We start from the raw sequence: 23,919 nt of genomic DNA on the forward strand, positions 1-23,919 counted from the left end.
TTTTTTTTTAAACTCGGTAACTTGATAGGATTACATGGTTCTAGAGTCCACACCTGTTAAGAGGCTGTTAGCAGAACAGTTGGCAGTCACATACCATAGCTTAACCTTTTTCTTCCATCTCTGCTGCCCATTCTATATCCCCTTTTGGGGATTTCACCCTGCATGTATGACAAGAGTTTGTTTCTCCGGGCCTCTGCCTGAGTCAGGGGTGAGAAGGGGAGAGCGCTCCTTGTGACACGTGAGTGGTGTGTGTTTGATGTTAGGGATCGTACCCTATGCTTCTGTGTGTGGGGGGCCAGGTCGGCTGACATTTCTTTTTCCCTCCCTCTCCTGAGACACGTCTGCCATCAGTTGTGCTTCCATCTCCGACCTCAGTCACACTGGAGCCACCCCCGAAACAACATGTATACAAGTAACACAACAGCAAGCAAAGAAAGAATTCAATTTGGTTTGTTTTCCACAAAGGTGGGGGGCAGGTGTTGGCAGAGTCATAAAATGCCCAAATACAGGTTAAACCAGACAATTTAAATGATTAAGGGTTAGGTTGAAAACATTTGTTCGTATTTTAGGAATGCCACACCCTTGCTGTTAATCAAAAATACTTTTGGTAGGAGTGGAGAAATGAGTAATGTGTAAAATTTGTTGCTTGTTTTCTCTTATTCGTTTATTAGTTAAGTGAAAAACAGCCCTGAATATGTATATTGTCTGAACACAGGAGAATATTGTGTAATAGTTTGTTGGGGAATCATTGACAGTCATCAGACTCAGAAAATCACATTACAGTAGGTGGTTTCGTGCCTTGGTGCAACGTGTCTCACTGCCTTATTTGGCATTCAGCAGCCACCCAGCTCTTTGGCTTTGTCACTTTCTTTGGGCCCTCAGCACCTGTTCTCCCTATTGTGCTGGAATTTTCTATATTTGGCAAGAAGTTGGACTCTCTCAATTGGTGTCTGCGTCAATAGTTAGAAAATTAATTCTGTATCCTCCATTGTTATTTTTCTTTTTCTTCTGCTGTTGCTCAGTTGTTCATAAGACTCAACTTGGGAGGACTGTGAAATATTTCTTAGCAAGGCATCTAAATGTCATGTTGTCCCTTGCATGTTATTGACACGTTGCATGGCCAGGAGTGAAAATTATCTTCCTACTGAAGCACAGGAGAAATAAAAAAGCAAAGTTAATAGATATCTTAGGAAAACTTTTAATTGTTCTGATATGTAATCGCTAAATGACAATAAAAAAGGAGCAGGCCCACTTTAAAAGCTTTATCTCTCCTGCTCTGTGCCCAAAGTGTCATGTCCATAACAGCACCACCTGATCTACAGAGTAAAATAACCACTAAGGCTTATTGTTTGGACATAAATTGGTAGCCCCCCCCCCCCCCCCCCCCCCCCCCCCCCGCCCAACACAACCCACCCCACCCCTGTTCCCCCCCTCGCTGCTTCTCTCCCCTCTCCCTTGATTCATTTCACCCACTGTCCTCGGCTGCTGGAAAATGGCGTTAATTTTTTTATTACCTGTTTGACTCTCCAGCCTTATTACTGTAGCCCCTTAATGTTCTCTGTAACCGTGGAAACCAGATGAATAAATGTCCGCCAAAGAAAATGAGATGATTAAACAGGTCACCCTTGCAAAACAAATTCGCTTGGTCGAGCGCAATTTGTGTACCAAGCGGCTGTCTTAACAGTTTGCTAACAAGGGGATTGTTTGCCAGACTAACTGACACAGAAGGGAGGGGGGAAATGAAGATATCTGGGGAAAAGGATATGATTGAAGAGATAATATTTTAGATCACCATGCTATTTGTCTCATCTCTTTATTCTTCATGAGAATCTGGTGTTTGTAAAAGATTTAAAGTTCTACCTTTCTTTAATTTGTATTCCTTATATAATTGAGAAAGACTATTTAGAAATGTTCTTTTCCGGTGTCCTATATATTTTACAAGCATTTACAAGTAACATTGAAGTTTAAAGCAGCCATCCATATTATTGTCAGAGGCATTTGGTCTGTGATCATCAGCAAGTGCAGTAGCAAATATAATTTTTCTCATTTATGTGGCAACCAATCATTACTGCTAATTGTCCTTGAGGCCATCTGTATAGGATGGCTTGTCCTCTATTGGTGTTGGAACGGTACTGGTCATGGATTTACAAGTCCAATAATAATACTTAACTCCTGCAAACCTCTATAGTCAGCGCAAAACAGCTCATATTCACAACTGCAGTAAGAAATATAGAGTGTTTTTTCTTAAATTAAACAGTAGCCTGAATAGCATTCTGGTTTCAAAGTGCCACTAAACTGCTTTCCCATGATGCTCCCGCCCTTCCTTTCCTTGTCCAAGTATAATGTTCTCATACAGTAGGACTTGTTTTAAGCAAAGCTCTCTGACAACCATTTGATGCGTCTGGTGTTTTCATCTGGGAAAATAAGAGACTAAGTCGGGCAGATTTAGCCATGTAACGATAGGGCAAACATGCAGACTTGGATTAGAATCAGGCCTGTGTTGCCATTCAGACCACAAATCATAAATGTCGGGGACACGGCGGTGGTGTTGTTTATGGAAGGATGCCACGCTGCGCCACTCAAGGGTGTTGCCTGTTTGCATTGATGCACCACCACCACTTACCGCCTCTTGCTTTAAAACAACTTCCGCATCCCACTCAGCCCAGCCATTTTGTCCCGTTACCATAGCAGATCCCAAATGTTCACCACAGCTTTAGCCTCAACTTTAAAAGAATGGGGGTTGTTGCTCAAAACAGGGCTGTGGCTTCTTTAAGTCGTTTGTGGGACATAAGATGGGGAGCCAGAGTTTTCCACTGGTAGAGGGGGTATTTCATCCTAATACAGGAACACTACAGCTCAAAACTGAAAAGCACGTATGCATTATTGATGTTTTAATTTGTGCAAATGCCCAAGTCTTTGTTAAGTGATTATAGTGCTAGGGAGATAACAGGGGAGGTACTTCTCTATGAAACAAGAGCTTGCTTGCTGGCCGCACTGGGAAGCCATTGGACTAAATCTAACAAGTCAACGCTTCTACTCCGTGCTCCGAACGAGAGAGAGGGAGAGAGGCGGGGGTTGGGGTTTGGGGGTTGAGGGGAGGAGGGGTGAAGAGAGTTGACTCAAAAATATCAACGTGTCTAAGATAAGAAAAATTCAGCCGTTGATCTTTTGTCCTTATTTCAGCTACACCTCTCCCATTTATGACGTTGGGTTTATAGGTCTTTTACATCCCTTATCAAAAAATATTTGATATAAATACAATGGAACTGACCTGAAAAGCCCTATGTGTAAATACTCCTCATGGCACACTAGAAACTGACCTTGGGAAAAGAATGAAAAGTTATTATGCTCGCAAAACAAGCCAATAAAATAATACACCATTGAAAGGAGGGAGTTTGGGTAAATATAAAAGAGAAGAGAAGCAGTTTTCTTTCTCTGCAATGATTAACTCAGAACAAAGGTTATGAAGAATGACATTATTTTAAACTGTGTAATTTATGTAATTTCCCACTACAACTACCTTGCCAGATAAACAATTGCGGAAGGAAACTTTCCCCTAAAAGAGAACACACGTGTATGTGCTGACTACAAACTAAGATTTTGTTCCATATCCTAGTTGATCCAATTTCCAACTACATCTCAGATCATTGTCACCAGTGCATAGAAACCTGTGTTTCCTCTATTGTGCCTTTTGGTGTCTGTGATGGATGTCTAAGCTCGGCCTCATCTCTGCTGCTCCCACACCTGCAGCTGTTCACACAGCCTGCCTCCCTCCAGCACCTAACGTATGTATAACCTGTAAATGATGCTGTGTTCATTTAGCTAAGATTGCATTAATATGGGAACTATCAATGCCAGCCCATGAGACAAGTGTTTTGGCTTAGGTTTCTGAATTAGTCATTTTCTTTTGTTTATTGGCTTTATTCTTGCTTTATTCTTTGGGATCTCCTTGAGTATGGAAGCAGGCTTTGCCTTATGCTTTGAGGTCCCTGGTGGAGGGAAAAAACGAGAGCATGTGTGTGTGCGCGTACAGACACAGACACAGACACACACACATACACACACACACACACACACACACACACACACACACACACACACACACACACACACACACACACACACACACACACACACACACACACACACACACACACACAGTAGGCGCTCAGGCTTCTCCCCAGCATTTACTGCTTTATTAAGCTGTCTCATGAACCCACTGGCAGAACATGAGAATACAGGGAAAAAAAGCCCATATTACTTAGATGATTTGATGTCATTTGTGGACTACAAAACACTAGGCTTTATTGTATGCGCAGGGAGAAAGAGCGGGAGTAGAGAAAAAAAGAAGTTGGCTAAGAAATTCAGAATTTCAATTAGCGTACGTAATCTGAACCTGCCGGCTTTGATAGAGGCTTTTTCTTTTTACTAAGAATACAGCAGCACTTGTAAAACATTAATTAAGCAGACTTGTTTTTTTAAAGGATGGAGTAAAGTGTGCTTTATGCCTTCCTTTTCACTGAACAAAAAGGAAGTTACCTCAAATAGAGGGCCGCTTCACCCAAACCGTTATTATTTTTAAATTGGTAAAAAACAAACAAAAGACAAGCCATTGAGAGTAATGTTCCAAAGGATATTATATCATATGAGAGCACAGCCTTTTGCTGAAGAATAGAAATGTATCCCTGCCTCAGTGAAACCTAAGCTTGGCGCAGGAAAACGAGCCCCTATTTAATGACTTTCTACCTGACAGATGACTTTAGACCGCCTTTTGGATCACATTGCTCTGACTTTGTCTCTTACATCATCAAACCATTGATTATTAATAGTGTATATGAATTGTTAATTGATGGGTAATATGAGTTTTGATGGCAATATTTCCTAATCGTAAAAAGGTTACTGTTTTATAAAACAGAGAAGTCTGGAACGAGTCTCAAACTCATGCTTTATTTTCCGTGGTGATGGTTTGTGGCAAAGCCGTGCTATGTCTGTTTGTGCTGCATGGAAGCCTGAGCCCTGTTGACATTTCTATATTCTTTTCTGGTTAGCGTGGCTACTTGATACTGCAAACTAAAATGCATGCTCTAAACAACACTGGTTGGCATTAAGGGGGATTACAGTTCATTCACGAACTTGAGTTTAATTTTTCATCAATGAATCAAGATAAAACACAATGCAGGTTATTCCCAATAGATCATTTACCAAGTTCAAAAGCAGATAATGACAAAGGTATGAAAAAAGAGGTTTTATTGGTTCCACTTCTTGGAATATATAATAGAAAAAAAGTCCCTGTTCCACATTTGCACGTGATGTTGTATATGCATTTTCTACAGACTATTGTAACTCTTGCAGTAGGTGATGAGTACACATACAGATGATACATTAAAACTGCCATAACTCGTACACCCAGCAAAGCTAAAAATCAATTGGAATGGATAGTTAAGCTGGCCCCTAAAAATCAATGAGCAATTCATGTCCTTGATCACAGAATGTCATTCCTCTCAATGTTAGGCTGATGAGGGCTGAGCATACACACATATACTCACATTTAGCACAAATATACAGGAAACATTCACTGTGCTTATACAAGAAATTAAGAGAAAATTCTGGACAAGGACAAATATTTTGATACACTTGTATTTGAAACAACTTCTCTTGATATTGTTATCAAATGTTATCAGTATAACACAGTGCTGTCCATTTTACTGTATTTACTAGTTTGCAAAGGTTTTAAGCAAAATTTGTCGAGACAGTATTAAATGCGGTTAGGGTATTTCATCCGGACCTGCTGGTGAACAACATTGCAGTCAATCTATTGAGCATAGCAGGGAGTCAAATTTCAAAGCTCATGTTGTTGTTTTTAAACCGTGCAAAACGTTGCAATTCAACGACATTGTACACCGAGCCTGGAAAATAGAGATGACCTTATGCACAGACACACTCAAATACACCCACACACATGCACAGCACACAGTGGACTTTAATGTAGGAAGAAAAGGAAGGTGATAAGGTTAGCCAAATTAAGAGGATGAAAATTCTGTGTTTCAAAATAGCAATTTTGCCCTTATTAATGCAATTAGTGTAACAGTCATAATGGATCAAATCAACGGATGACCGAAGCAACTCCTCTGTCTCTGTGCCATGACGGGATCATGTCGGGAACAATTTGGGCATTTTGTGTTGATGAGTGAAGTTTCAATTGCTTTAGTATTCTGCAAACTATCCTTAAATTATGCCCATAGTTTATATATTTATATTTGTACTTCTTTGTCTTTCATTTTCTGGTACCTTTGAACATTAATTTGTTATTTCCACCCTTGATCTTCCACCCCAGCTATCAGTAGAAGTGACCCTTTCGTTAGAAACCACTGTATTTTTAACCTAGATTTAGATAATGGCACTGTGACAGTCATTTTTGCTCCTGGGCTATTCACTGGTTTGATGCTGTTCATGTCACTCACACTTTTTATCCCTTGTTACCAATTCAGAACACTGCTACAACAGACATTATGTTAATGCTATGCCATTTCTTTAACTTCACATCTTAATTTCTGTTGTCTAAACCTTTTTCCACAAACTATGTTTTCTTTCTATGTCCACATAGTCTGTGGTATATTAGTCATGAGTTAGAAGCAGTTGCTGGCCTTAACAGGTGGTCATCTTTTACGGCCTATTACTCTGGTAACATTTGAAAGGGTCATTTAGCCCACTAGCAAAATACCTCAGATTTGGGGAGAGGAGAGGGCCTTCGAAACAGTTGTCGCCTGTCAGAAGGAGCAGAGAGTTAGGAGGATCGGTGGACCACTTGTTCGTCCCCTCGTCGAGGTGAAAATTTTCCAGCAGCTGTCACTTGGCCTCTTTAACTCCATGTTCTTTTTGTTTTTGTGACGGGTGTATTTTTTCACTTCATTTCCAATAAAGCACAAATGAATGTTTGTAGCAACTGGAGGGGGAGGGCAAACTCCAGTGCTGTGCCCTGTCACTCACAATATCGCCCGTGTGTGTCCTCCTCTAGAAGGGTTACATGTCTCATCACCCGCCAATCATGAGACGCACGTGAAACGAGCCTAACAGCAGAGTCTTCTTTCTTGTGATTCAACTGCTTAAAAGGCTCTTGTGGTTTTTTAATGTCTGGTGTCACAAAACTCTTTCCGTTAGGTTTGGTATAGTAGCAAAATGGTTTGTTTCATTTGCCTCTGTTCTGCCTCTACTCGACTGCTCTACCCTTCTCTCTCCAATTCCCTCTTCCTTTCCCTGTCTGCTTCACTCCCCCTTTCTCCCCCTCTCAATCCATCTGCATCATGTCGATCTGTCAGACTGCCAGTGTCTGTTCCAATTAGATTCCACTTAATACACGTAACCTCGATTAACACGCAATCAAGCCCAGATAAATCACGTCCTTTAAGTCCCCCCCTCTGCCTCTCCTGTGTTGCTTTGCATCACTCAGTTTTTCCCAACAAGCTTTCTTCGTCACAGTCGTTGGTCACAATGTATGAAATCACACGTTTACTGCACGAGCAGGTAAACTTAGAAAATGTCCTCAGTGGAGACATTTTGCTGCTTTTTACCTCTAACCAAATGCGCTGTTCTAGAGTGCGTCTCACTTCTCTTTCTTGTAATGTGAAGTTCCTCTCGTGTTTCCAGCAGACTCGTGTTGGTGCCCTTCTCACCCTGGAAGATGAAGGTGTCTTAATTACATCTTTGGTTAAAAAGCTACAAAAGACACCGTGGGCTTTCTCAACATTGCGGGAGGCTGTGTAGTCTATTGTCTTTGTGACCTTTTTAGCTAGCGGACAATTGGTTTGACTAGATTACAAATTAAGACACAGCACCAGGCACTTAGAAAGCAAGTCTGTTAGAGAGCAGTTCTATTACTACCAGCCTGTGAAAGCCACTGGGCCATATTTTTTAAGCATCACATAAATGGCCAGAAATTCAGGCATCTCATGCACATTGTTCCCTATGTATAAAGTTATGTTTGCTTTAATGATATCTGCAATGCCATAGTGCCTCTTTGCCAGTGGCAGAAAGGGAAAAGTACACAAAGCCACTACAGAGCATAGGATTCAGGACCGATTATAATTCTTTTAACAAAGTTAATAATTTACACTGTTTATGCTAATAGGAGAAAAGAGGACTGTTGAATTAGCAAACAGTGAAAACCACTAAAAATACAAACCAAATGAAAACAACCTGGGGCACTGAAAAAGCACACACAGCACTCTTGGGGTCGTCTTTTATTAATCACAGCTAAAAGTGCTAACATTGACATGTTGAACAGATTAGCCTCTTTAATAACGGGGCGGGTCAACATGGCTACCGCTACTGATCCATGAGGATATCCTTTCGGGAGGCGGATAGCCTGTGTTTCATATCCTGATCCCTGCCTCTATTGGGCTCTCCCCTGCACTAAAGATGCACTAAATCTGGCCTATGCATTCGCTAGATGAAGAATGAAGTACTCTTCTTCTTCTATCGCTCTTTGTAGTTTTTTACTTGTTCCTCACATTTAGAAAGGTCTGACAGTTGCATTTGCTGTATTATGGCAGTGTTTTGACTGCATGCGTACCGTTTTTGAAGCGTTGCTGTTCAAAAGTGGTAGCTGGGGCAGTTAGAGATCTGGCTTTGTTTCACACAGCAACAGCTTGTGTCATACACGTTCAGGCTGCCGCTGTACAGCATTAATGGTTTTTAAATATCTCAATGCTAGTTGGAGTTGACAAGGCCTGCCGGTGTGCAGTGTGTAAATAGGGCTTGGATTTAAAATAAATTAAGCTATGAGAAAGGCTCACGTTGAGCCATTTCTTATCTCCTCTGCTGCCTTGTCAGCCCCAAGTCCTTTCAAATTGTGTGGACAAGTTAAGGGACAAGCAGGACTCATTCACACTTTCTAGCATGTAAAATAGCCTGTTAGTAGTAAATACTAACGAAGAATTTAAATGTATAACTACATTAGATACTTTACGTGTTCAATTTCCTTGAAACTGTTGATCTCTGTAAAACCAATTACAAAGTTGTGTGTTTAATTTAATTAGTATTGGGTGCAAACAAAATGAGTATTGAATAGACACCCGATAGCCCTCTGTCCTGTCTTTTTCCATTCATAAACTCTGGCCACAGCCACAACAGCTTTGCACTGTCTCTTTAAAAGGGGTGACAGTTTTGACTATAAGTTGAGCAAATTTTTTTTCTTCTCTTTCCCAGAGAAAAAAAACTCGTGAATAACGCTGATGAGTTTTAACAGCTTCAGCCAGGCGATGGGCAAATATAATAAGTGTTTTCGTAGACGTCACCAATGATTATCTCATCTGGGCATTTTGGGTGAATGTAGTGGATTTAGAGGCTCGTCTCCCATTGTGCTGACATCACCCTATAATAAACCAAATTAAATCATGGTGAAAATCATTTTAAATTCTCCCAGTCTGTCTCAAATGACTTAACAATGAAAGTCTGGGAAAAATTTAAAGGGAACGCTGTGTGCGTGTGTATGTGTGGGTTTGAGTGTGTTTAGTTGCGGGGGATGGGAGGGGGGTTAACTATGGAAATGGGGGCAAATTTGCCCTCACACTGCATAATGGGATAAGGGAAGCTAATATTTAACACATTCTTAAGATAATTTAACGGACAGCTTTTTGACACAGTACTTTGCGCTCATTGCTTTTTTAATGAAAAATATATGTATTTTAAAAATACATTGCTTTTTTGTGTATATAACTTTTCTGTGATTTGTAAATCTCACCGATCTCAGCACGGAAAGTTATTTGTATTGAAATACCACAGTCTAAGTCAGTCTTCATATAGCTCTACTTTTATAGATAGAAAATTGGATTAAAGGGCCCGAGTGGCAATGTTGCATGGAAAATGTGTTTTAATACTGATACCACTATGACACAATACAGGCAAGATAAGACAAAATCACACCTGTATATTTTATAAATACCGGTATCATACCGAGTGACATGCATACCATACCTTTACAGTAAAAGTAATCATTAAAGTGGCCTCTAAAAGGTTTTCTTTTGACAATAGAGACAAATTATATTTGTTATATGATCACATGGAAAGTTAAATACAAGTTTGCAAAAATAAGTTACCAAGTTACCAGTAAATGTGCAATCATGTTTTTTTTAATGTATTTATATTTATTCCAAATCACAATATTTGTTGCACATTAGCCATAAAAAACGGATACTAGCACGCCTGGAACATACAGGGATACGTCAGCTGTCTCACCCCTGTGCGTGTTGTAGTCGGCCACCCATGACCTTGTGAAATGAACAAAAGAGTAAGAGAGAGAGAAAGTGAGTGAGTGAGCAAGTGAGTGATTGAGAGCAGTCAGTGAAGGAATGGTGGAAAAGTGTGGAGGTGCATGGAGGTGGTGGTTTTCGGGGGGGTTGCTGCTAAATGCCTCAACTCAGCCAATGTGGCCTGATGTGACAGGATTAGCTAAGCCCCGGTGAGCATGGCTGGTACTGTGAGCCGTGTGTGTGTGTGTGTGTGTGTGTGTGTGTGTGTGTGTGTGTGTGGTAGGCAGGGAGGCAGTGTGCACAGCAGACTGGGAACCCAGAACTGCTGCTTGCCACCAGCCGAGCCAAGACAAGACATAGGAGATCAACAGTGTGTCAACCCATCGCTGCCATCAAGCCTCTCATCACCCTCCCCTTCCACCAATGGGAGGAAGCCAGACCATAGAGGATACAGCCAACGGAGTCAAGATACAGTGGGGGGAGACACAGTAGGGGACTAGTGGGCGGGCAGCTGGGGCTAAAGTGATCGTGAGTTGGAAAATGATCCTATTAAATTGAATTAAAGAGGCAGTCTTCATTTACCCCAAGAATGATGGATTTGGATAATTAACAGTGTTAATGGGGACTGGTTAAAGAGGGCAAGGGAAACCGGTGATTGTAGACAGAGTAAAGGGACCAGGTCAGACCTGCATTGTATTCGACCCCGCGGGCCATAAGCGATGGCCTTTATTTAATTATTTATTTATTTGCCTTGCACCGACTTATAGTCACTTGTGGGGATTATTTTATAAGTGTTACCAGACTGTGGCGCACTGTTTGGAAATGTTCAAGGTATTTTTTTCTTTTTTTCCCACAACTCCACCTTTATAAAAGAGCAGCGGCTGTAAGATGATCTGAACACAGCAGATCAAAGGCTGTTGTGTTGTGTGGTTTTGCGCTGGGCCTACTGAGTAGCATGCATGCAAATAGGGAAATAAAAGCGGTAGGCAATAGGAGGGTGTCACTGATCAGCATGTAGGTTTAATGTTGATATATTTTGTGGTAGTGTGCTGCAGAAAAGAGTCCATTATACCAGTTTAATGCCCTCATCTTGGGACCTAATTAAGACACTTGTGTGTGTGAAGTGTATGCGCACTCACATGTGGTGGTGTGCTTTGGAGCCTGGGTTTTCACTTTGGTCATTGCACAAACCCTATCTGTATGTCCTTAATTCTTGATGATGTGTAGGCCTCAGGCAGTGTGTGTGATGGAGAGGATGCCTGTGTGCCAAGTTGAAGTGATCAGACGGCAGGGCATGGGCCCTCACCCCTCTGAAAAACCCCGTTGCTTTGCTCACAGCAGCCGACCGGCAGTAGTGCGTCGCTAGTTTCCACAGTCTAGTCAGGACTAGTGACACCCTGCCACAAAGGAGCCAGATTTATAGGGCACCACGCGTCACCGGGTAATCTGCAGCTCGTCTATTGCTTTAGAAATAATAGCTAATCCTGAGGATAAACTAGTTAGCTTCATTTACATCACTGCTTTACTAATTCAGATTATCCCTTATATGCAGAGTATATTATGTGCTGGATTGTTTAAGGTTGAGCACTTTTACACAGTTTGCAATCAATTTTGACAGTTCTAGACACACACTCAACTCTCCATTACCTTGGCTGATGTGCACAACAGCTTACCTGAACCCTGATTAGGCAGAGAATGTCTTAAGTAAAGGGATCAAATAATGTTATGCTACTTTTCTCCTTTCAAAAGAATTAACACCACAGTCGAAAATGTGTGTGTGTGTGTGTGTGTGTGTGTGTGTGTGTGTGTGTGTGTGTGTGTAGGAGAGTGAGAGTGATAGAGTGTGTGAAAAAAAACAATCTCATCAAGCAGGAGGCCGTTTGCTTAGCAAGAGCTGACAGTCTTTGTGTATGTAAATGAAGAATTTAGACTAATGGAGTTGAACCATTTCTAATTTTGTGATGGCAAGAGGATTTTGATTGAAAGTAATTAAGCAAGCTAGCTGTAAAATTAATTAAAGCAAAAGAAGGGGGGGGGGGACTTTTATTGGATTGGATAGCGATATAGCTGCTGTCAGGCAGGGGGACAAATGGGGGTGACCTGGATTCTCTGCCCTCCCTCCTCCCACTCGGGACTTTTATGTCACTTTAATCTCCTTAGAGCGGCTGGTGTGCATTTGTTCGAAATAATCAAGGAAATATGGTCAGAAATTGTCAGCTTTCAGATCTAATTTACCTGACAGCCTTGCAAGTGTGTGTGCACGCACAAGTATGCATGTGACAGTGGCAGGTCCTTTTTTTCCTTGCCCTCTCCTCAACTTTGTGGAAAATGATTTTGACAGTCTTGAAGCGTTTTGGTTGTCGAAGGGTGGGGGAGATGAGAAACTTGGGTGGCTTTAAGACGGACATTTCAATGAGGCGTGTTTTGCCCAGCTTAGCACCTCTGACACTATTGTGTGCGTGCATACACACCAACATGCTTAATTGCCTCTAACATATTCAGATTCCGTTTGGCCACTGTACCAGCACTTCTCTGCCTCTGTTGTTCTCAGGTAGCCTAAACGAGCAGAAGCAGATTACAGTAATGACAAAGCCTGTTACAGCTACTTAACCACTGACACAAGAAGATTGGCCAATCCTGCACAAATAGAAATGGAATTTGTTGTCCCTTTTCAGAAAATACTAACATCTAAATCATACTTAAAGTAAATGCTCCCTTAGTGTATCAGAATGAATGGCTGTGATGTTGGTAAAGAAATATCAACCACCTGTGCAATTTGTGCTAAGCTTATAACCAGTCATAAAATTGCCCTGCTAATGTCCTGCGGCATCTATATGGCTTTGAGCTGTATGGGGTCCATATTAAAGGTCCATGGGGTTTCCCACGATTCCACAGTGCGTGAGATATTTTCTCTTAAAGCTTCTCAGTGCTTCCTGATATTTGTGACATAGGGTCTCAGTGTGGCCCTCAGTACCCCCTGAAGAGACAGTTAATTAAGGCCTGGGCCCAGACAACGCTGCCAGGACTCTAACCCACCACACCATCGTCTGCCCCTGTCGCCACCACTCCCCTCCTCAACTCTGCAGCCGTCGGCCCTGTGGGAAAGCAACGCACCTTCGGGGCCCCTAACGGGATTAGGAGTCCTCTGTAAATAGGACCTCAGATCCAAAAGCCTCTCACACACCTTCATCTGCCCGAAAGATCCCCCTCAACTCACCCCAGTCCTATTCCCTCTCACTCTCCCCCTATAAGACGGCTCCACCCGAGCTCCATTTTATCAATTAATGTAATAAAAGGTGGAACAAAGAGCTTTCTTTTCCCCCGCTCTGTAATTAGAGGGAGAAATCTCTTGAGGACTGGCCTTCCTTGGGCCCAAAAAACATGATTCTCACTGCCCCCCTCTACATTGCCACTGCCACTCAAGTGGAATATGGCGTCTCAATGTATAAGGGTGAAAATTATGTGATAGTGTAGTGTAGTTTGCCAGGCAAACCCAGCACAACCTAGTTTGCAGTAGCTTTATCTAAGTGTGAACAACTGAATGTAACATTTGGAAGAGTGATACATTATTAACTCTAATTGATTCCTTTATAACACTATACATTCACTGTCACCTTCGCTGTGGCTCGTACAAATGCATGTGCTCTGAATCAGTCTTGTCACTGTCCCTATTCTAACACATTACGTGTCACCAGACACTGTTAACAAATGTGATGAAACCACCTGAATCGAGAATGTCAGGTATGGCGTCTGACTATGTGTGTTTTTTATCTGTTAAGGTGAGATACAGCACGCTTTGCTGTATGTGTGTCCTACTCTCTTTCTCTCTCTCTCTCTCTCTTTTGTGCTTAACTGTGTCTACATGAGTGTGAAAGTAAAAAAGAGAGACAGAGCGCCCATTTTCACAGCCACTGAAGCTTTCGATAGGAATTAGTTTTACAACATATGCAAATGTTTCCCCTTGAAAAAAGGGGGTCTTTAAGTGACAGGTTGATATGTGATTAAACGACAATTAGAGTGCTGAAAATAAGTGTCGGCAGAAGGTCAAGCATTGGGCGGCTCAGCTAAAAGGTAGCACACTACTGTAGAGAAAACATTCACAGGCAGAGGCCAGGATTGGGACCCAAAACAAATTAGATAGGTGAAAGGGGAACAAGGTTGGCACTGTGTTCCAATAAACCCACAACAAAAACAAGTTCTGTGCTTTTTCTGGATGACAGATAATTCATGATAAGAGTAGGATCTGGTTTTCAGGTAGCCAGTGCTGAACATAAATACAATCCATGAATCCTAACATTGGCACTGATTGTACTGTATAGACACAATGTGCTTTAACATACTTTACTGGTATACTTTACCTTAAGGGGACTCCACCATTTGACAGTGATGCCCTGCTTGTTTTGATTTTAACCTTTATTGCCCTCACCACAGATTAAATCCAGTTATCAGTCCTAGTGTAGACTGCACACCTCTCCTCTGCTGCCCTTTAAGTTAAAACAACAGAGACATGAGGCATTCTCTGTCTTTCTCTCTTGCAGTCTTTCTCACACACATACACACACAAACATACAGGCAGAGACATAAAAGGACTCACGCTTATTCTGGCAACAGATGGCCCTGTCCCTATAATCCCCTTTGATGCTGCAGTGGGCAGTGGCTCCTGAACATCACTGAAGCCAAAGCCCCAACAAAACTTGAGCTACTTTTCCTTTAACTGACCCCAATTGCCAAGGAGCTGTCAGCTGTCAGACCTGGTTAAGAGCGTCTTTACTGGGGGAGACTGAAGGGCACAGGTTTCTCTCTCTCTCTCTCTCTCTCTCTCTCTCTCTCTCTCTCTTTTTGTCTCTCTCTCTTTCTCTCTCTTTTTTCAGCTTCCTGTTTGTCTGTCACAGATGGTTCATTCCACCTGCATGGCACGGCTGTGAAAGCAGGTTGACCGTGGTACTCTGACTCGTAGTATCAACGACACTTATTTCTTTCCTGTTCCTTCCAGAAGGCGAAAGAGTGAACCTCCCCCAGCTCTAATATTGGAGCCACAGATGGCAGGAGGTGGGCTAAGAGGCTTAGATTTCATCGAAGCGCTCACCTTAATTATTGTCAATTGTGATAAAAGAGGGTCTTTTCACTGCTTGTGTAACCTCTATACTATATACATACACAATTAAATTAAAAGCACTGCACTGCATCACTTCCATCACTTATTTTCTAGAGGTAGAACTTACTTTAAGTGATTCACAGTAGATATCTTTTTTTGGTTGTCCTCTCAGGCATCTACATTAGCTCTCTTCAGTTGAGAGCTGTTCAGTTGATGCTGATGAAATAAATCTGCTATCTTTAAAGAAAGTGGTTTAGTTTCAGATAAGATCAAATCCCCATGATACTAATGAGCACACTAATGGAGTTTACTTTTTTTTTTAACAAGTATCCTTAACCCGTCTTTCACATTAGTAAAACGTGATTGTAGTTTAATTGTTAACAATAACATTATACCTGGCATTTTACAAATTTTGCCCTTTTGTGTCCTTTTTTAATACTCTCAGACGGCAAGGCATAGCGTTGTGTTAACCTTCCTGACTAAATTTTAGATCACTTACCCAAATATTTGAGTGAACCAAGACTACGAAGCACTTTGCTTTCTTATTAATTTTGCACTGTAAATAGAATCACATTTGAACTCATGTCTTAACCTTTGTCTTAAATAATTTCCTTCTCCCTATGTAGGCAGCTTCATTCTCAGGACTCTAATTGGACGACAGCGGTTAAATGTCTCCTCGGGTGCAGAGGCAACTGATTGCAGCAGTCTCTTCTGTTTTATTTGGAAAGCACCTGATTTTAACACAAATTGGGAAACCCAAATTAATGCTAGCTGGCTTTGTGATTCAGAGAAGCCTTCTGTACTGTTTGATTATCTATTATCATTTGAGAGCTTTGGTGGATAATCATCACTGAAATTTGCTCACGTTTCCAGTAGGTCTGCTGAGATGCATGTATGTAGCTAATGGGATTTGGATTTTTTTTCTATCCCTCTCCTGTGGCGTTATGGAGCTGGCAGCTGAACTTGAACGGATGTGCATGGTGCTGAGTCGTGCACAAGACTATTTCAAGACTGAAATGCGATTGTTTTAATACTTTAATCCACCTGTCCTTGGCATTCAGGATGTTGCAGAAGTCGCCTAATTATTTCAGTGCCCTCTATTCTTCCTGGTTGAAATACAGCAGAGACAGCAGCCCCCTTCTCTTGATAAATAAGTTCATCCTACTTTGAATTTATTTTAATAGAAAATGTGGTTATTTATCTCAGGAAGTGAAACAAAATGTCCATAAAGTATCTAATAATACAACTTCTAAATGTTACTTAAAAAAGATTAAGCCTAATTGAAATTTTAAGAATGCATGTATGCAAAGAGGATCTAAAATACCCCAAATCACTTTAACAAGCGAGCCATTAAACAACTAGAATTCTCGGAATTGTCCCAGGTTCTAACCACGATAGTATGCAAACACAAATATTTTCTTTTAATTAAAGAGGCCTCATCACGCTGCATCCACCCCCAAGCCTGCTGCCAGCGCTCAACGGCCCCCCCAATTTTCTCACACACACACACACAAACACACACACACACACACACACACACACACACACACACACACACACACACACACACACACACACACACACACACACACACACACACACACACACATACACACACACACACACACAGACACACACACACTTGTGATACCTTATTCTAATCCAGTCACTCACAGTCACATACGTATAGCCAAATTTGAGAAAAGTGATTATTTTAATTGTGTGCTGGGCTGTAGATTCTTCTTGACTAGCTGCTAATCTGTCAAAGCCTGGTTGTCAATTGAGAACCAGGGACACCAGCAGTGACGGCTGCCCCGTTCACTGATAGCCCCCTGAGGGACAGTTAACCCTCAAACACCCCCCAACTCCAGAAAAAAAAAAAGAAAACTCATACAGTTTCACTGCCCACTTCCACCCTTTCCCCAGACTGGTCCAGGCTACCAGAACCTGTGGTGGCACTAAAAGGTGGGGAGGGGGGGTGAAGGACTGGTGTGTGTGTGTGTGTGTGTGTGTGTGTGTGTATGTGTGTGTTTGTATGCGTGCATGCGTGTGCTGGCTAGGGACAGTGGGGGTGTGTTTGTGTATATACTTGTGGTTTGGCGGGGGGGTGGCGGCTTGATAGTAATGCATTTTGATGGTTTTAGAGATACTTCATTTCAGAAACAGGGGCCTCATTAACCGTAGTCTTGATCAGGCCAGCGAGCAGCGGGCACATTAGGGGTCCACAGGAAGTTAGAGTACAGCAGGAGAGTGCATTAGGGAGGCCTGGGGAGACACACTCCTTCTCTTCTCCTCAATTCCACTTCCACCTCCAAAGCTTTTCTATATCTTAATGTACCTTTCAGAGGAATTTGGATAGAGGTCAATAATTATGCCCTTTAAATTATTCAGTCGAGGTCCTCTGTAATTGTGCTTTTTAGAGTTCGGACATCGACAGCGTGGTTTACAGCACAGCGCTTGTGGCACGAACTGACCGGATGAATCAGTATAGAATAAACAAAAGAATGTGTTTCACTTCTCTCATCACCATCTCAAGAGTGATATACATTTCTAAAACACGTATCGACACCAAATTAACCCATTACTTTATTGCTGAGAAAAATTGTTTTAAACAGGCGTCAGCACTTTGTTGTCTCTGCTGGGCATGGTGTCAGAGCCCCAGCAGACTACCAGCCACTGTGTGGGAATGTTTAGTTTGGGACGCAACTATGTTATTTTTGTAACATCGAGGAGAGGAAAGCACAAACTGCTAGGGTAGCAGAAAAAAAATCACCAAACTTTCTCTACAAAGCCGGCCCCGGCAACGTTTGACTGCACATGATAACATCGTCCGTCCACACAACAAGTCCTCTTTCAGCTACAGATTATTAACACATCGCTGAAAGCGACAGAGAGCAATTCACTGTTGTCACAGGGCCTAATATTTATATTTATCTAGTTGGGAGAGGCATTGACAAACATGTCACACACCTGCAGTTTTGTAGTACGTGCCACTGCAGTTTGGTGTCAAAGGAAGAGTCTGTACAGTAGAGTTTGGTTGGGGTGAGTGGAAGACTGTAATTACTGTCTGACGATTCATCTAGTCACTGCATAAAATAGTGTTTATCCAGTCGCCCGTGTTTCTGTCGTGGCTGAGGGAGGGGAGGGTCATGTTTTGCACAACTGAGACAGCTAGGGCAATCAGGAGAAGAATCGTGACTCCAAAACATTCAGCCTTTCTTTCTTTTCTCTCTTGCTCTCTTTGTCTCTCTTTTTTCTTTCTCTCGGGTTGAGAACTGGTGCCTTAGAAAATGAGATCTCTCTTTCTCCCCCCTCCTGACACACCCACACACAAATAAACATAAAAAGCTAATTTGTTAGCGTGCCTCATTTCAGAGGCCTAAGCAGGAGAATATTGTTGGGGGGGAAATGAATGCTTTGTCAAATGTTGACATGTGTTGCAAACATGGGGCCTGTAGCAGCAGCAACAGCAGCGTTTCGTACAGCAGCTCAGGCACATTGTCGGCACATGAAGAGAGGATGCTTTGAAACAAGATTAGCCTCCAAATGGCCCTGCCAGCCCCCCCCCATACCCCCCCCACACACACACACACACACACTCACACACACACACCCACCCTACCCTACCATTATGTGCATTATATGTGTGTGTATCAGATCCTATGAAATATTTGTGGGCCTGTTTTCTCACTGAATACGTCTAGGTGTGCTGTATATCACTGTACAGATGAAGGTGTGTGGACACATTTGTTCTGCTGCAAGGCCCCATTGTCTAGCACATGGTTTGGCTTGGTTTTGTGGGCCAGAAAGCGCACATCCCTGTCACTGAGGCCACCTCCCCTTGGCTTTGGGTCAGGGTGACACTGGGCAGGGGGAGGAAAAAATCCATCACCCCCACACCCTGCCCCCACAAAAATGAATCAAAATTGGAAAACAACATGCAAGGTCCGCCTAATACAGGAACACTTGCAATATGCTGATGTTTTCTTTTGCACACTGTGTTTGCTAAATTGCCTTTGACTGCGTGCATCAGTAATGAAACTTTATGTCCTTGTGGAGAGGGCAGCAAGTCCGTTCCAGTTAGGACCAGGACGATCTCTCCTGTCTGGCTTTTGTAAGACTTTTTTTCCCTAATACACGTCCTTATGAATAAATGAAGCCCATGAAGTCATTTTTTCCATATTTGTGTAAATTGCTTTAAAAGCATTTTATCATGTCATAAAAAAGCGCAATTGATCTGCTGGGTTTAGCCCATTGGACAGCTGTGTGTTTTGTTAATGGCCACTTTGCTCCAAGCAGCTTATTAAAAAATTTATATATAAATGCTAAAATTGCATAAATTATTTAGATACAGTAAGCATTTTTTTGGTGAGCCAGGGAGGGGCTGTTATCAATATGGAAATTTACCATAGTATATTATCTGTTGAAATATAGTAATATATCTGGCCAGACACATATGTGTCCTCCTCACTGCACCCCCATACATGCAGAGGCGCAGGAAAAAAAGTATATATTTTTTGATGACTTCGTTTCAGCAACCACGGAATGTCACCCATATCCTGGTTGATTGTACTTTCGAGTTTTATGATGTTTTTCCATTGATTTGTTTCCCCGGCACAGCTGCCGACCTCTATTGAGGGACGAACGTAATCAGCGCTGACGCAAATTAGATGGTTATTCGTTTCGAAAATTGACAGAAAAACAATAAAAAAGATGAAATGCTCCCAAATCAATAGATATAATGAAATTCAAATAATCCGAGAGATGAGGTCTCCATGGCAACTGATAATGTGGAAAAGAAAACAATTTAATAAAGGACAGACACGCTTTGAAAACAGATTGGGGAGGGGGGTGGCTGTAAAGCGGGGAGAGGAGAGCAGAGCAGAGGAGAGAGGGAGGGAGGGTGGTGGCAGGGTGTTTGTGGCTGTAGTGGTTGCTCTATAGCTTGTTTCCCCCGGCGTGTGAAGGATCTGTGTCTGTCCCAAGGACACCGGAATAATTAGAAAAGCTTTCAGGCCAGAAAGTGCAGATTCAGGTTTTAATACACAAAATTATTTCAGGGGCAGTGAATCGGAAAACCATTTGTTGGTGACCTTCCTGAGAGGCCTCCCCCCTCCCCGGTGCAGGGCAAGATGGAGGCTATGTGGCAGCACTGCCTGAGTTATGGCATATTTGTGTTTTTATAGAGGCAGGGGGAATGGAGTCAGGGAGGTTGGGAGGGGGATGTATATGCGTGTGTGTGTGTGTGTGAGTGTGTGTGTGTGTGTGTGTGTGTGTGTGTGTGCACATGTGTGCGCGCGTGTGTGCATGCGTTCATGAGTTTGGGGGGTGGGTCATAGGCAGACCTTCGTGGTGTGCGTGTGTTGGTCTGGCAGGAGTTTTGGAAGAGGGAGGGAGAGCAAAGACGAGAAGGGAGAAAGTGAAGCAGTGAGAGAAAGGGGGAAGTTGCAGATCCGGCTGTATTTACAGATCAGTTGTCAAAAGAAGCCATTTAAGGGGAATGCGCTCGTTCCTGTACTGTGACAGCGAGGTGCCTGTTTAAAAAGCAAAAGAAAACTATGAACCTGTAAGGGAGATAGTCAAACACAAGCTTTTTCTGTTGAAGACAGACAGAGCAGTCGGTGGCGAGGGAAGCGAGTGGGTGTTAAGTGACTTCATTTGTAGTCTATTTAAGGTATGTTTTACTTGTCCTTGTGCTGCTCCTCCAACATCTAACACAGGGGTTGCGTTCTAGTAAACACAGCAAGGGAATAATGATTGAGTGCATCATTCTTATTTCCTGTAAATAAAATCGACTTGACTTCATCTGCCTAAAAACCTTTTGATTTCAGTCCTGCAGACGAGGGAGATTTGCTCCTGATGCAAACAGTGATAAGTGTCAACCAAAAGCACAGCTCAGTTTCCCTCATTAGCTTATCACGATTTTGAGTATGTACACTTTCTGGTGGCTTTATTCAACATCCGTGTCCTGCTCTTTAAACATCCTTTTTTTCTTTATTACTCTGTCAACGTTTTGAAAGCAGTCTGGTTGGGCGTTGGAGCCTTGTCTGTCAAGAAGTGACTACCATTTTTGTGTCATTAGAAGCTTTGTTTGACTCAAATAAAGGTGATCCACCCTCTGTTCAAATGACACAAACAGCAGGTCCGGGATATCACGTCTTTGAGTGCAGATACCCTTATCCTGTTCCAGGCAGCAATAAATGGAAAAACAAGTCCTCACTCAAAGCTTGGCCTAATTACTGTTCTGATATTTTAATAGCATAGGATCTCGAACAGGATTCCTGCAATATAAACCATCATAAAAGTTGGGCAATATTTGATAAAAATGTGGGATCAAGTTCCACATTGTGTTAATCTTGGTAAGAATTAGTTTGTTGCTTAATACATAATCGAGGTGTACAAAGTGTATTCTTTTATCTACTCTTTCATTCTTATTCTTACTTGATTTTTTAAGAATTTTCCACCTTTAATTCAATTGTTCAATTCAAAATACAAAGAAGATAATTGCAGGCTTTTAGTCACTGATAGATCTTCCTTTCTTTTACCCAGGGGAATCTGTCCTTATTCAAAGGCAAACAGATCTGACATTCTTCAGCAGGACAGCTAATATTCTCCAGTATTGATATTGCAATGTGAAAACTGCTCCACAAGTAGAAGAGAAACTAGAAATTCCCCACTGTACACTAGCTAAGAGCCTTCAAATCTAACATGCCAGTGTCAATGAATACTGTTTTCTTTTTTTAAATGAAAAAAAAACCTAACCCCAGATAGAATAGAGACATGAAATATGAGAGCCAATAGACATCCGCTGTCTGTTTGTGTGTGCTTGCACATGCACACTGACACACACATAGGCCACAAAGCACATGCTATCACTGTCAACAGCAGCAGTAGCAAACAGCGGCAGTTGTTTTGTGTGTGTGTGTGTGTCTGTGTCTGTGTCTGTGTATGTCTGCGTTGTGTATTAGTGAAAGTGTGTATGATTTTGCATGCCCACGATCTCTCTCTCACTCTCTGGCTGCTGGCTCTGAAAGAGCCACTGTAAGTCAATCTGTGTGTTCATATGCCTGTCTGATTGTGTGTGTGTGTGTGTGTGTGTGTGTGTGTGTGTGTGTGTGTGTGTGTGTGTGTGTGTGTGTGTGTGTGTGTGTGTGTGCGCGCGCGCGTGCGTGCGTGCGTGCGTGCGAGCCACTACTGTACTACACTCTTGGGGCCAGGAGCCAGGACCGAGCCTAGCCGAACAGTGCTGAACAGGGCTGGAAAGGGCCGAGGGCCAGCTCCCTGTGCACACCCCCCACTTCACACCTGTCTCTCTCTCACACACACACATGCACACAGCTAATACAGCCGTGCTGCTCAACACAGGGCTCTTATTGTAGCAGTGACAGGAGGGCGTCCGTTAAGTGGCTCTCTCTTCCTGGGGCCTGTGTGTGTATGTCTGTGTGTTTTGTTCCCCCATGTGGCTGTGGGGTGGAGAAGGGCGATGAAGGACCCCTACTGGTAAAGTGGGTAAACTTGCACAGCCTCGACATCTGTGCTAGGAGAGGGAGGGAGAAGGGGAGGGAGTGGAGAGAGAAGGAGGGAGGGGGAGGCTAAGGAGGGAGGAGAGATAGACAGAGAGAGGACATAGTGGGAAAGAGGAAAGGAGTGAGAAGGAGAGAGGGAGGGAGAGAGAGACAGAAGGAGAGGGGGAGAAAGAGAGAGAGAGAGCAGAGCCTTGGCATAGAGCAGTTTAGGAGAAAATGCCTTGCTTTGTGGAGAGAATTCTTCCAGGGCAGGAGGGAGAGGTGAGACAGAGCGCAGAGGGCGGTCTGCTGCCAGGTAAGGCTCCCACACACCTTCCTCTCCCCCTCTCTCTCTCTTTCTCTCCCTCTCACTCTCTCTCCCCCCTCACACAAACACACAGGAGTTGAGTACTACCTCGAGGTGAACGGGTCTGCTACTAGTTGCAGTTGGCATGAGTCAGGCACGCATGTGTAGTGATGTAGTGGGTGGTGTCAAAGTGTGTGTGTGCGTGCCTGTGTGTGTGAGAGAGAGCCTGAGTGAGAGTTAGGAAACAGAGCATGTGTAATGTTGGTATTTTAGGAAAATTTTTGCCGCTTTTAATTACAGATGCACAGCACCTATAATGCACAGGACGTCAGTGATGTTTTTAAATTAGTTTTAATGGTGTTGCTTCCTCAAAAGATTTGTTGTTGACTTTTGTACTATGTCATATAGCACTTCAGACTTCCACTTTTGTATATTCTACAGTTATATTTATGACATTTAGTGGTAGAAAGTACATTTATTTAAATGCTGTACTGTACAATTTTGAGGTGCTTTTACATGTTGTAGTTTTTACTCCACTATATTAATTTGACATTTAAAGTATCTAGTTACTTAACATTAATATTTTACAAAGAAAATATATAATGAGCTTATAAAATATGATGCATTGTTATAGACTAAACTACCCAATAATAGTTGTTTAATCTATAACTTAACTATAACTTAATAACTTTTTACTTTTTTTTTACCTCAGTATTTTAAAGTACAGCTATTTGTTTATTTTGAATGTAGGAATTTAACTTGTAA

The 23,919-nt window shown here is 42.4% G+C and overlaps 1 protein-coding gene across 8 annotated transcripts in view; it reads left to right on the forward strand.

Moving 5' to 3' along the window:
* The window catches only part of casz1 (castor zinc finger 1), a 95,319-nt gene that overhangs the window by 22,480 nt on the left and 48,920 nt on the right, over positions 1–23,919 (forward strand). For 6 of the 8 annotated variants that reach the window (XM_032519926.1, XM_032519932.1, XM_032519927.1 and 3 more), the window contains exon 1: positions 23,004–23,163. The exons of the other annotated variants lie outside the window; for them this stretch is intronic. In XM_032519926.1, coding sequence (XP_032375817.1) covers positions 23,085–23,163 — 79 coding nt within the window. In that variant the 5' untranslated portion in view covers positions 23,004–23,084. Of the gene's footprint in view, positions 1–23,003; positions 23,164–23,919 lie in introns of those variants that run through there. 8 annotated transcript variants of the gene reach the window in all.

The sequence above is a fragment of the Etheostoma spectabile genome, chromosome 7, assembly GCF_008692095.1.
Source record: "Etheostoma spectabile isolate EspeVRDwgs_2016 chromosome 7, UIUC_Espe_1.0, whole genome shotgun sequence".
Taxonomy (NCBI): domain Eukaryota; kingdom Metazoa; phylum Chordata; class Actinopteri; order Perciformes; family Percidae; genus Etheostoma; species Etheostoma spectabile.